Below are 14,553 nucleotides of genomic sequence, written 5' to 3'. Positions count from 1 at the left end.
ACTGCAAAGCATAGCAAGCATCTGCACTCTTGTTGCCCAAGATTCTCAGAATGGCAAGTGAAACTGCCACGCGTTTTCCACAGCCAAAATGTAGCATTTTTAGCATTTGTTGTTCTTAAACACTGTGAAAACCACCCCCCACTTCAGACCTCCCATAACACAGTGTCTACAATACAGGCATTGCTGCCCCACTCAAATACAAATTTATAAATCAGTTGTAGTGTTGAATAAAGTATAGTGAGGAGAGGGGAAAATGGTGAAAAGATTAAGTGTCACTGCATCAAGAGGCAAAAAGTCCAGTGGAAACTGAGCTGCAGGCCATATATTTATTATTGACAAAAGACACCCATGCAATATTAATTCCATCTGCTTTAGAGAAGGAAATGCATCAAATTATAGTCAACACAGAAGAAACTGTCCTACCCTGTCATATAAATTTTAATGTGGTAAACTATTTAAAGTAGGATATACTTTCTAAACATTCCTTAGTATTTTCATCATTTGTTTGCTAATTGATTAATATGGCAGAAACATGCCAACACACACTTCTAAAATAAATATCTAGTAATCACTTTATCATGCCAAGTTCTGAGTAGCTCATATCAACTACACTGAGCTAGGGCAGTGCTGCAAAGAAAGTGCAAGAAAGCTCATGGACTCACACTGCATAAGAAAGACATCACTGAAGAAAATAAATTAAATTCAGTAATCCTATTCATCCCATAATATTTGGGGGATGGGTGATGAAGTTAAAACAAACATAAAATATGCACATATTAGAGACATGATGTCTCATAACCATAGAAACTCTGAATATCCAGAATGATGCCAAGAATACAGTAGGATATTGAAAAGCTACAGATTGTGAGTATTTCAGTAAATATATATACACACAGAGTTCAAGACTCTGTAATTCACCTAATCAATCTTTTATCTTTAAGATCTTCCCATACTGATTCGTTCCTAAGCAGCTTAGTCTTCATTGTTTCTTATTAGCAAAGTACTGATTCACAGCTCTCAATAGGAAAACTTTTCATGTCTAAACTTAGCATCAAGTTTGATTTGAGATATTCTGGTACTCTAAACACATGCTGCCAAGTGGGATTTAGTGTAACAATCAGTTTTTATCCAAGTAAAACCAGTTTCATACTACAGATTAAGTTCAAGAGTCGGGAGTTTTTAACAGAATTTAAAATAATAGGTCCCTAAAGAAAGATGGGGAAGGCGAGTGTGAGGTGGGGGAATTATCTACATACACACATATATAAATATGTAACTATGTGTATGCACACATACACCACTGGTTTAAGAGCAAACCTGGATTACAATACACTAATTAACTTGGTTACCCGTACTAGAAGTGACCTGATTAAGTCAGAGTTCTAATCTTTTGATGGGGGCGGGGGATGCCTGTTAAAAAAAAAAATTAAGAAGTGAGAGAAACTGCTTTACCAAGGACAAAGGCCGTCAATGCTCAGTTTTAGACTGAAGTAGGAGTACATCATTCCTGAGATTCTTCCATACTAATTAACAAACTCACATGTTTTGAGTTTTAATCCAGAGTAAAGTTGTGAGAAGCAGAATTGGCAGGGCTGACTCATTAAAACAGTCCACAAATAAAATGATGAAGCCAGAAATTCAACTCCATGTAAGTCTTAAGCGTAATTAAACCCACTAAGACATTAATTTACAGTTCTTATGTTATCTATACACACTTAGGGAAAACTGACAGTAACTTGTACATTTCAACAGGCCAAGTCATGAGGAGTTACAGCAGTAGGCTCCCTTCCTCTGAAAGAAAATACAACCCAAATCCCATGTCATATTAAAACAATCTTAATAGGGAAACACTGTTGTTCTTTCTTTAACTTTAAATCACAGAATAATGTAAATGGAATCAATTCCCATAGCACAGAAATTCTGCAAGAACTAAGCACATGAACTGTTTTGATTTTAGTAACAACTTCACGCTGAGAGAAGACATTTTTATTTGAACAACTGGAAATTTTTGGAAGTAAGTCTTAGAAGAGTAGCAGACAATTATGGCAATAACAAAAAAACCCAAACCAGACGTGGGGGCCATTTTTTAGCTTACCTGCACTTGTTCTGTAGAACTACTACTGAGCTCATCTCCAGACTCCGAATCTTGGTGAATTTTTTCTGAGCCTTCTCCTGCTGAATCACAAGATTGTTCATGCAAAAAGCTGGTCTTCTCTATTTCCAAGAACTCCGGGCATGGGAAATGACCCATGGAAATGGTTCTAAACTGATTGGAAACCTTGGGAGATTGCAACTCATTGTTAAGTTTTCCATTGTTCTGGGTAAGGTCCAGACTCAAACCAAAAGTCTGACAGGGGCTATTGTTCGGTCCCAGATTTTGATTGGCATCTCGAACTAAGCAAGACACTTGAACTGGAGAAGATTTTCCAAAACTAGAAAGCTCTGGTGACTTATTCACATTTTCTGTTGATCTCTGTAATCCATGTGTCAACTTCAAGGTGTTATTTGGCAACATGCTTGCCTGCTTCACAGGTGGCATCAGTGCTTTCCGGGGTATTTCCTTCACATATTGAGCTGGCACATAAAAGGGTTTGGAATTTTCGTCTCTTTTGACTTGCCACCAATCATCATTAGTCTTTTTCACTAAGATGTATTTCTCCCCTTGCTTGATCACAATTTTCTTGTCCTTGGCCTCATACTCATAGTCGTACTCCACTTGAATGTAACACTGTCCTGGAAGCATCTTCCCACCCTTATCAGCCATTTCTATCTGAAAAGAATTCACCTTTTCAGACAAAAGGTAAGCGACATTCTGTTTCAGTGTTATCTTCCTGTTAATGTTCAGAGCTGTAAGAAAAAAAAAGTATATGTAATCAAGTGGCTGTTTAAAAGCACTTTGGATAAAAATAATTTTTAAAAAATCCTGCCTACTTAGACTAATTGATGGAAACACGCAGTATTTTCAGATATCCTTCTGAGTGTTGAAATAGAAAATCAGTAGAACAACTTAGGTCACTGATTGAACTGTCCTATTCAAACAAGCTTCCTGCTATCAAGTGGCTCGTTAGCTTCATTAATTAATTAGTATTGTTTCTATTACTGATTAACATTGATTGATCATTGGGGATTTGGTGAGGGGCTGATCTGAGTCAATCTCTTGCTTACATATAGGCTTAATTTCTTAAATAAACTGTTAATACACTAGTTTTAATCAAAATATTCCAAAGAAGACTTATTCACTTCACAGAAAACCTGATCTAACCGAATGTTTGAGGGCTAGATCTTAAAATGCAAACAAAAACCTCAACAGTGTCAAACAGGATTATGAACCAAAATGGGTAATGAAATAATGAATAATACATGAAAATTCTGAAAGGTACTTTTCAGCATCTTTATAATCCAGACAACTGCCACTACATCCACACCCAAGAACAAATTCTCTCTATTTAATCATGTAGCATCAATGTCCAAATTCATAGGTAGGTAAGCATTAGTCTTGTCTACTTGCACTGAACACAATATTGTAAATTAACATGGTAGGAATTTTAACTTTGAAAATCAAAGCATGTAAGATCTCCATCATTCACACAGAAAGCAGGAGAATTCAAGTAAAATGCCACCATATTTAATCTTATGAAGATTAACAAACACATATTTTTTTCTTTTTAAATGCACATTTCACAAATGAGAAAAGTTATGTAGAAACTTGCAGCTCTGCAAGTTAAGACTTTCTGATGAGATTTGTAGCCTTCACCCTGCCACAGAGTGGAACTAATGCAATTCCATGCAGGCACACACATGCAGAGTGAACTCAGCTGCTAAATGGGACCAAGGACAGAAATAACAACAGAAGAGAACTTCTGGGGAGATCTAAAGCAGAAACCGCTAAGGATCATTCAATTTTCTTTTGCCATTTCTGTTATTTGATCTGAGCCTTGAAGAAATACATTTGGCTCATAACTCGGAGATAAAGTAGAAGGTAAAAAGCTAAAGTATTACACCAACACAGAAGTGCCCATCTTTAATCTGTCTGTCTCCCACAGACCATCCTCTTTTACTTCCAAGAAGTATTTCCTACAGTTAACCAGGAAGCCACCACCATTTGCAAGGCTCCAAACAGAATCACAAAGTCAGATTTACAATTTTATTAAAGACTTGACAGAAGGAATGATGGTACCACATTCAACAGAGCTGATAATAGGAACACAAAGCAGCAGAAAAGAATGTCAGGATTCTGGTGTTTACTCTCTACCATGAAATGGTAGGTTGACATTCAAAGTCTATTTACAGCCTCAGTACAAAACAACTTGCTTACCTGCTATTCTACATAAATAGGTGTTTTTAAGTGCAGCTCTGCAGTTGTTTAGCAACAGCAGCAGAAGAGAAATATGAACAAATTGCAGCCATTCCCACTCTCTTCCTAGTTTTGGAAGCTCTGCCATGCAAACACTATTTTTTTCTTCTTAGCAAACCTGACTCCTTCCAACACCTCTTCAAAGCTGCTATCAACCCCTTTCACAGCTTCCAGGTCAGACACCAGGAAAATGCAAGTCTTACCAAGCTGCAGTCTACCTCAAAGCTCTGTTACCTCAAAAAGCTGAACCACAGGACAAAGATCCATTCAAAATCTCTTTCTCGCACACAGAAACCAAAGAGAGAACATAAGCCTCTGGTTTCCCACAGGACTAACAAATGTTTAAAAGCTTGGATTTTTCATTCCTTTTTTGCCAGTTCCATATGACTACTTATTGAGAATGAATGCTTAATGTATTTTCAAGACAGAAAGGTTCAACAGGTTGCATGTTATGTTTAAAAAAAAAACCAAAATTTTGAATAATACAAGTTAAATAAAACAGAGCTGCTACAAAAATAGCTCTACCCACTTTTGAAGTCAGTTTTGCAGCCTAATCCCTCTCCAAAAAATAACAACAAAAAAGAAACAACAAAAATAAGCAGCACAATTTTTGGTCTTTCATCCAAGCTGCAAAATTATCAAGTCAATAGCAAACATTTGGTAATGTTGAACATATGATTAAAGAGAGACAGGCTGTGTTCAGCCAGAATACTAAAACAGTTTTACAAACAGATCACATCATCAGGAACGAGCAGGGCTCTAATTCTTCTTCTCAACCCAAAAAAACAAGAAATATGTATGGCAGAGGTGGGAAATTAACCATGAAGACCAGCAAACAACTACCTTGATTTCGCAGATTCAAATGCATTAATTTTTGTTTTGCTTTAATACTTTTATTGCAGGTCTTGTGTCACAAAAGGCAGACTGGCTGTACTGTCTGTGCAGCGCAGAGGACAGATAACTGTAATGCCCTTTCATGAAGCTGTCTCGTGGAACACAGTTCAAAGAGCCACGGGAGCCTTGGTCAAACCTCTGCTGTAAGGGGCTCACAAGGCAGGTGAGAATGCACCATATTGACCCTTGGAGTACTGACTTCACTGTGCCACCAGCCAACAGCTGAAGTGATACAGCTGGTCAGTCCCTGTAACCTCACACTATTCTTTACTCCTTACCATTTACCTGTCATGCTCGATGGCATCCATGTTGGTAAAGAAGGTTGAACTACTCTAGTTAGAGGGTGATAAGTATGAAAAACCATTTACTTCCACAGAAAACATCTGTAAGCTTTCATACCTTAATACCTTAAATAAAATCTCAGTATCTCATTGAGAGATTAATAACAAATGGCCTCGCTAAGAAAATCTGTGTTCGTGAAAATAAGAGACTCAGACCTCGCTTTTCTCCTGGTGAAGAAAACCTCAATCGCAACTGGCAAGTGATCTAAGGTGGGTCACATCCCCACGTGGACACACAAACCACGGAGCATTCCCGCTGTCCCACGGGAGCGGAGCCCGGGTGCGGCAGCGGTGCGAGCGAGGCGAGCAGGGCTTTCACTGGACTCCGGGGCAGAGAGATCGCTTCGGACTCCGGCTGCGATGGAACCGTTCCCATCTCTTACTCAGCTAAGGCTGACTAAGGCTGGCAACCCTGGGTGCTCGCAGAGGTCAGCTCCTCCCTTCCCCCTCCCCTCCGCCCGCGGGCGCGCCCCTGCCCGGGCCAGCCCTGCCCCATCGGACCGGCCCTGCCCCACCGGACCCTCCCTGCCCGGGCCGGCCCTGCCCCATCGGACCGGCCCTGCCCCACCGGACCGGCCCTGCCCCACCGGACCCTCCCTGCCCGGGCCAGCCCTGCCCCACCGGACCGGCCCTGCCCCATCGGACCGGCCCTGCCCCACCGGACCGGCCCCACCCGGGCCGGTACCGCCCGATCAGCTCCAGGGAACTCTCCCCACAAGCGGCTGCACACGCGGCACCAGGGGTTCGGCATGCCAACACTTGCCTCTAGCTACGTTTTCATGTGCGTCCCCACAAAACGAGGCCGTTTTTATCCAGACCCGATGTGACAGCTGCAGTCACCCCCAGGCAGGCAGGGTTCGGGGAGCTGTGGGTCCGCTCAGGGCTCAGCCTCTCCCGGAGCAACCCAAGCCCTGCAGCTGCACCCTCTCCTCCTTACAGCGCCCAGCCTTAGCTACAGAATGATGCTCCCTCGATTGATCCTGCAAACACTTGAAAGAAGCACGGTCCTAAGACACAGAATCATAAATGTGATCATATGTGATGCACATATAGTATGCTCATGTATCACAAGACATGATCAGCCCTACCCTCAGCACTATCCTAGAATTCAAGACTCACCCCCACCCTCTCTTTTGAAATGATCAGGCACAGAGCATTTGCTTCTCATCTTCCAGAGCCAGATAACTGAGTCTTGGGAAATAACCTAAAATACTTTTTTCACTATTTATTTTCTTTTCCTCTAGAGAGAGGAAAAAAACAAAACAAAAAAAACCCTACCCTACTGGGTACAGGGAATTGTTACTTACTTTCCAATACAAGCAGATGATAAATTGTTAAAAATGCTACAGAGTACCAACAGTTCGCCTTAAATTTCTTTGTGTGACCTTGTTCGCAGTGTCCTACAAAGCAGCAGCAGTTGACTTGTGTAATCTTTTTCCATTTTCAGCATCAAACTTCACCCACTACTGAAATGAACCCTTCCGCAGTGCTGATACAGAAATAAACTCAATTATGAAGGCTAAATTAAGATAAATTCTTAACAGTTCAGGCCAGATGAGATACCCTGGCTACACCTCAAGAGATTCCTCCATTATTCTGCTTCTCCCTGAGCAGTTTTCTTAGAGGTTCAGGCTGTGTCTGCATGACCACTGCCTAGGACACTGGTCCCTTGTCAGACTCCAACCCCATTGATACCTTTCCTGCCAAGGGGCACCACTGCTTGTCCAGCACACCTGACTCCTCAGCCAGTATTTTCCTGCAGACCAGCCCTCACCAGCGCCTGCAAGAGCCACCCTCTGCATTGAGAGCATGCAAAAGGTGCATACAAATAGAGGCAAATGGAAATGACAGATATAAGCAGAACACAGACGACTTACAAGCTGTATGAAAACAACCTTAGCCCTTCACTCTTTCCTCAAACACACTTCGAAACCGAGCACTGCTCGCAAGTAAACTACCTACCCGGAGCTCACCCGTCTTTAAACGCTAGAGGCATAATAAGCAACCATTTAATAATTGCCCGTGACTCAGAGCACTGAATAAGCGATGCATTTTAAACAAGTGTCAGGACAACTTTTCAGCGCCGCTGCAGCCCGCGCCCCCCCTCCCCCCGCTCGCTCGCTCGCTGCCAGCCCCGCTCGCTCCTCGGTGCGGGCTTTGTTAAGTTGTTGACTGCGAGGGCCGCCTATAAATAGCGCGGCACGGCCCGACCAGCCCGGCCCAGCCGCCCCAAGTTCACGCAAGGGCGGCGGATCCCCCCGGCCCGGCGGGCGCGCCCGGGAAGGGCGGCGGGGCCGCCGCTGCCTCCCTTTGTCTCCCGCAGGTGAGCGGGCGCCGCTCGCACACGGCAGCGCGGGCGGCCCGGCCCCGCCGCCCGGCAGCGCGGCCCGCGGCAGCGCCCAGGTGCGGAGCTGCCTCCCGGCGCCGCCGGCTCGGCGCTCCCGGCGCCGCCCGCGGAACGGAGCCGCCGCCGCCGCCACCGGGGGCAGCGCGGGGCGGCGCCGCCCGGACCCCCGGCGGGCGCGGGGAGCGCTCCGTGAGGCGCCTCGGCAGCGGCGGGGCGGGAGGGCGGCGCCGGGGGGCTGCGGCCCCTGGGCCGGCCCGGGCGCGGACGAGCCCCCGCGGGGCCACCCAGCCCTGCCCGACCGTCCCGGCGGCGGCAGCGCCGCGCTCGTCCCCGCCCTGCCCTGCCCTGCCCTCCCCGGCGGGCCGGGGCCGCGGCGCAGCCACCCACCCACCTGCCGGCCGGGCCGCGCTCCGGCTGCGGCGGCTCCCGCTCCGCTCCCGCCGCGGCCCCGGCGAGTGTCGGCTCCGGGGCACGGCGGCGTCACCGCGGGTCACGTGCCGGGGCGGGCCCGGGCGGGGGTGGGGCGGGGGCGGCGCCCGGGCCCGCCCGGCCCCCGGTGGGAAATCGGGGAGCGCGCCCGGAGCGCTCCGCGGCTGCTGGAGCCGCGCCGGCAGCGCCCAGGTGGTGCGCTGCGTGAAATACCCTGGCCTTTCTGCCCCGGTGAAACGGACAGAGGGAAAGCAAAAACCACGCACCTTCCTCGCCGCAAACAGGGGTCGGTCTGACTGCTTAACAGACCATACCTGAAGAAACCCCTTTTTTTAAATAGTTGTCCAAAGAGAAATAATAAGGAATAGTCCTTGACGTTTATTTCGAGTTAACTCGCTTGGTGTCTCTTACTATATTAAAAAACTTTTCAAACATTGTTTGAAAATATTTAGGTGGCCTTCACAGCTTTTTCAAATTGTAAGTAATCTTATCTTTCTCTTTGAAAAAGCAGTATCTAGTTCTCCTGGTTGCAAAGATAACCTTGAAAGCATGAACAGACTGTAACTGATACGGCGGTATCTGAATGAATCTGCAAGCAGCCTGAAACAATGGCATGGAGATGTGTAAACTGTCTGCACTCTATTAATCTAATGAAGGGTAATGCTGGTCTAGCTTCTTCTTTGACTATTTTAACACACAGAAGGAGGAAGGAGACAGTAAAACCATCAAAAGGTGGAAAGAACTGGTTTGCTGAGGGAAGGACAAGCAATGGGAAAAGACCTGAGAAGCGCCAGTAAGAGAAAGAAACAGACTTTTACTGAGGAAAAAATGAAATCAGCATCAATACGTTTAATTGAACATGTAGACATATTTCCATATGGAATTGCAGTCCATCTTGAACTTTCAGTATTGATAGTTCCTTGAAATCTCATGCATGTTATGCAACAAACTTGCAAGACAAGTAGAAAACACTGCATACACCTAAAAGCTTCTTCTTCTCAAGCCTGAATACTGGTGAGAAGGTCCCCTTGACACCAAGGATCATTTGACTTTGGGATCTCTGTTCACAAAACATAATTATTAAAATTCTGTTGGTGTTGTAAGACTGATAACATTGTCACACCCATGCATTCAGCAGTTATTCACAGGGTCTGGAAAAAACAGACTAGGCACCAGCATTTCTATTGTAAGGGAAACAGCATGTTGTACATAGATGTCCATTATTTACCTTTAAAAGGCAAAAGAAATGTGTAAAAGGACAGTAGTTTTTTAATTCATGCTCACTCTTTTGTAAATTACACATTCATGAAAAAGGTATAGAGTAATTCCTGCATGTTTCTGTCCAGTAGGATTCTACCTGCATGCCCAGTTTTGTTTTGTGGTAAAAAATAATGTGCTTGGGACACTTGGGTACTTCTGAACAAGCTGACTGCCTTTTACCTGCTGACACGCCTGAGGTGTATATAAAAGCATCCCAAAAATCAGTCACAGTAACCACACTGTAATTATCCTTCCTTACTGCCAAGGCTTCACTAGAGTGCTGCAGGATATGGCATTAGTGATTCAGTCTGAGGCACTCTTCCCTCTGAGTCAGGGTTGAACCAATGGTCCCACATAAGATCAGCAGGCATAATAGAGCTGAAGGTGCCAGAAGATATGTAATTTTGAGTCCCTGCCCAAGTGCAGTCATGAAAGATTCCACATTACAAATAAACTGTCCAGCCCAAGTTCCAATTTTAGTATCTGTTGCGTATTCTGCCTATAAGGATTTCTCTGCCATTTCACTGGAGTAGAAAGAGCTAAAGTTCACAACCTTTTCTCACTGTGAGTTGTTTTTCCCAGAGATGTAGGAATGCTGCCATACTCATACCTCAGAAGGGACTGCATGTGTATATTAGTTGGAAAGATCCAGTACATGTACTGACCTCGCAAATCCCAGATTGAAAGAACTGCCAACTATAATTGCTTTATGTAGTACATGCAAGCTATAGTAGAGAGTGCAGGACTCAGTTTGTGTATCTATTGTGTTCTGGCTGTTCTGTGTCATACCTTGCACACAACAACATCAATCTCTCTCTTTGTAAACTGATTCTTTATGAAACATCAGTGTTTGAAGTGTCTATCTGTTCTATTATGCCAAACCTTCCAAACCTTTGTCCAATTTTAGCTGTGTTTGCCAAAAGGGAGTTCCCTTAAAGGTGGTTAAGCTCCCGCAAGGTCTGAGGAAGCGGTCAGCCATATAGAGGTGGAGAGGAATCCACATAAGAAAGTGACTTTATAAATGCTGCAACTGTGGGGAAAAAAAAGATGATAGTTACTATCTGTGATAAAACACATATGCATAGAAAACAAACTTCACAGTTCTGAAAATCCAGTCTTGAAAAAAATCCATTTCTGGTGTTTGAATTAGACATTGAAATGTTGCTTTCACTTCCCAGATTCAAAGTTCTCAAGTACTAGTGTTATATGTATAAAAAGCTGAGCCTATTAATTTTGAAGGTGAAATTGCCATATTTTTCTGTTCTATTTTTTTTCTTCTGAGTCTATATCAAATCTCTGCAAGTTCAGCTGTGCATTATTTTATGCCTCAGTCACAGTAATTCTAGAAGTGTGTCATGTTTTAATTAATTAGAAATGCGTATCTGAGAGTGGCTGCTGCCATCCTGTTACTCACAGTGCCAGAACTGGTGTTAGGTAACCAGCAGAAATGTGCTGCTGAAAACGTGATTGGTATTAAATCCGGGTTGTTTATTCATTGTTTGCCACCCCTCCTTACCAAACATAATCTCATTATGAACTGTGTTGATTCTTTCTTTTGGAAATGACCAAGAAGGCAAATACAAAAAGCTTTGTCACTTCTAACAGGCAGATACTGCAAATATCCACCTTGCTCATTTTGTTGTTTCCTCAAGTTTTCACTCCTTTTTAGAGATCTTTTCTCTTTTTGGTCTTATAACCTTAGCAGTGATATGCTCTAGAAAAAACATTCTGAATTTAGACAAAGGCACTTATTTCAGCAAATATTTTTATATAAATAGAATATATTTTATTTTACTTTTAATCCTACTTTCAAATGTATTTTATACAATGGCTCAGCTTGCCTAATCTAAAACACATTACCTGGGGCATCTCCTGTGTACTCTGCTCCTACTCTCAGTTTTTTGACAGCTTCCAGCCTCTCACCTCTAGCTAAAAATACTCTTACCACCTACACATAGACATACAATCAATTCCTTCTTTCTGTTCTTTCTCTGTACTACAAAAGCACTTTTTCACAAAGTGCAGCTGCTGTGGGCTTTTTGCATGAACTTGTCAATTTACTCCCAATCTCCTGACTCAACTAATAGATGAGCCATTTTTATTTATATAACTGTGCATTATAATGAAAATCAATTGATGAGGGAACAACTAAAGTAAAGACTATAGAAAAAGGAACCCAGATTTCTCATGAATTCAGTAAAGAACTTCTTTCACCATGACACTACAAAGGAATTTTCTGCCTTAAGGAGGAACTTTTATCCACAGTTCAGAGAAGATGATTTGTTTTACTGTGAAAAATAAGCAAGGAATTTGTAAAATGTTTTCCATTTTGCCTGCAGATTGTTTTTACAAATTGTATTAGGACAGTGGCCAACACATGCTTTTTCACTCTGCTCTGTTTGTTAGCCTCATCACCACTGTGATCTTCAATAATCACATCTCTCTCGGAGCATCCAGTGGAGGCTGTAACAAAAATTCAAGCACAGGTATTGTTTGTATTTGCAGCCTCAATTTGCAAGTGAAGGACATTTTTTTGCAGCTATCTGATTGTCAGCTTTACTAAAGAACAAAGTGAGATTTGTTTTGGTTGAACAGATCTTTTGATTCTGCCCTTGCCAAGAGCTGGTTCCCTACTTACCTGCGTAGTTAAACTGTTTATCACCTTTCTCTTATCGAGCACAGTATTCCAAACTGTGCCACTTCTGTGTGGAGCACTAAAATATACCTCTGAGTCACAGCACAGAATTAAAAGTGGAGAAAAGTAATGAATAATTTTCTGACTGAATAGCTAAAGCCTACAGTAGATGAAGGCGGACACTTCTTTGTGCTACCTTGACCTAAGATCTCTGCCTAAGTTAAATCTTAGTCATCTCTGCACAGCTAGTCGTGCCTTGATCTCATCATGATTGGAGCTAACAGGCAATTAATCCTTCTAATAGTAATATCTATTCTTATAAACCTATGATAAAAAGTGCTCACATTCAAAGGCACAAAGTAAATGTCCATTTATACATTGGAGAATTAAGGATAGCCCCACAAAAGTGTCTTCAATTTTTATGTACCTTGTACGTTTTCTAATGAAAAGCAAGTGTTGTTTATCAACCACTGATAAGCAGAATCTAAATAATACATGGCTTTGCAAGAAGAATTAAATAAAACCTAGTGTGATAAATGTTTTAATCATGTTGAAGTAGATTTTATTATTCTGCACCAAATTCAGGCTTAGAGAAGATTCACAGAGGAGTTTCTAATTCCTCAAATCACAGAAGCTCAGGATTTACTTCAGTACAAGGGTCTGGTGTGACTTGATAAAAAACCCAGTCACTGGTGGGACATCAAGGTCCAGCAAAGCTCCCAGAGGATGGTCAGAGTGAAGTTATGTGAGGTTGTCTGGTCAATACTGGGTGGTTTTTTCTGAGGAACAGCAGAAACTGACAGCCTGGATAGGTTCCCCCTCAGCTTCACAAACAGAGCTAAAAGTCAGAGGAGAGGTTCATCCTGCCCAAGTTTTTGGAACTCTTAGTGCGTATCTACATTAAAGATGGATGACAAATCTCCTTTCAGACTCAGTGGACTTCTATTTATCACAATCAAAGGAGTCTGGGGAGTAATTCATCTCATCTTAAGGTAGGCACCCATATGTGATCAGATTAGTTGCACTCTAGAGTCTGTTCATGTACTTGTGGAAATCACTGCCACTGGAAATGGTGAATGCCAAAAGTTTTCATGCTCATAAAGAATTAGACAAATTCATGAGAGAAAAATGAGTGACTTAGACTTTAATTTTCAGCTGCCTGAAATCATAAGAAAAATAGACACATATGTTTTATTTCAGATGTTCTCCAAATTCTTTTGTTATATAAGCATGATGTTTTCTCTTAAAGGCATTGCCTGGTCATCATGGGGCTGTTCTTGAAAACTGAACTAGAGAGCTATCCTGGTGGAAGAGATTTCACTCTGTGCATTCCAGTGACTCAGAAAAATACCTAATCTGCTAACTGTGATATTCGACTGAGTAAACATTCTTGCAAATCACAGTCTGAATCTTGGCTGGGAATGGTCCCATTGCTGAACGTGTGTGGGAGATGGCAAGCTAGCCTCTCACCAAAGCCATGGGGAGGACTGCTTTCACAATTTCACAGTATGGATGATTAAGTTCCAGCACCTGTGACTGTGTTTAATTGACTAGTACAGATGCCACCTTTTATTCTTCCTTCTCCACTTCCTCTGTTCTATCATAGCCCCTCACCAACTCTTCTAAATTTCATTCTGCTTCATGAAAGAAAAAAAACCAATCCTCCTGTACCAATAGCTACTGCAGAAAGAGTCAGGTGGAAGGTCACGACATTTCCATGACAAGCTGAGTTTCTATCTTTCATTTCTGAGTTTTGCTTCTGAAAAAAAAAAAAAAAGTTATTTCAAGTCCCTGAGTGGGCTGGTATGAAGGAAACTATGTGCTGGCTCAGAGTTCTTAGTAATTTCAGTATATCATAGCCATTCCCAAGGAGTCACTGGAGTTCAGGGCCCAAACCCTTTCCAATCCATCACTCCTTCAAACAGAGATATCTTAAGGAATCCAAGTGTACATTTTGTCTTATGTTTGCTTTCTTGCAAGTTTCTCTGCTGGTTTTCCTTCCTCTTTCCACCAAAAAGTGAACAGAAACCCTTATAAAGAATTTCATTGCTCGAAGGCTGGCCTAGCAGTGACACCATAGGTGACACAGTCAATGCTGCTGCTGTCTCACCTGCTTCTAGCCAGAAATGAGTCATTCCAGCTTTTCACTAGAGAGGAAACCATGGGAGAAAGTGATAAAAGGGGATTGGCTGGGTCTGTTATTTTGTCATGTGGTTTTAAAATAGTAAAATAGAAGTTTCATTAGAAAGAATGGAAATTTTTTGTATTTTGGCTCAGCCAGCCTAGTTTTACA

At 42.8% G+C, this 14,553-nt stretch overlaps 1 protein-coding gene across 7 annotated transcripts in view; it reads right to left on the bottom strand.

The window, feature by feature from the left end:
• Positions 1–8,483, bottom strand: part of ARHGAP12 (Rho GTPase activating protein 12) — a 74,729-nt gene extending 66,246 nt beyond the window's left edge. For 3 of the 7 annotated variants that reach the window (XM_064400375.1, XM_064400448.1, XM_064400635.1), the window contains exons 1-2: positions 8,328–8,459; positions 2,096–2,847 (exon numbers count right to left, since the gene is read on the bottom strand). In XM_064400375.1, coding sequence (XP_064256445.1) covers positions 2,096–2,764 — 669 coding nt within the window. In that variant the 5' untranslated portion in view covers positions 2,765–2,847; positions 8,328–8,459. Of the gene's footprint in view, positions 1–2,095; positions 2,848–6,352; positions 6,729–8,327 lie in introns of those variants that run through there. The other 4 variants (XM_064400519.1, XM_064400586.1, XM_064400220.1 and 1 more) reach the window with 3 other exon arrangements.
• Between the last annotated feature and the right edge of the window lie 6,070 nt (positions 8,484–14,553).

The sequence above is a fragment of the Passer domesticus genome, chromosome 1 (assembly GCF_036417665.1).
Source record: "Passer domesticus isolate bPasDom1 chromosome 1, bPasDom1.hap1, whole genome shotgun sequence".
Lineage (NCBI taxonomy): Eukaryota > Metazoa > Chordata > Aves > Passeriformes > Passeridae > Passer > Passer domesticus.
Note: the sequence above shows the minus strand (reverse complement) of the source record. Positions and strands in the feature narration are given on the sequence as shown.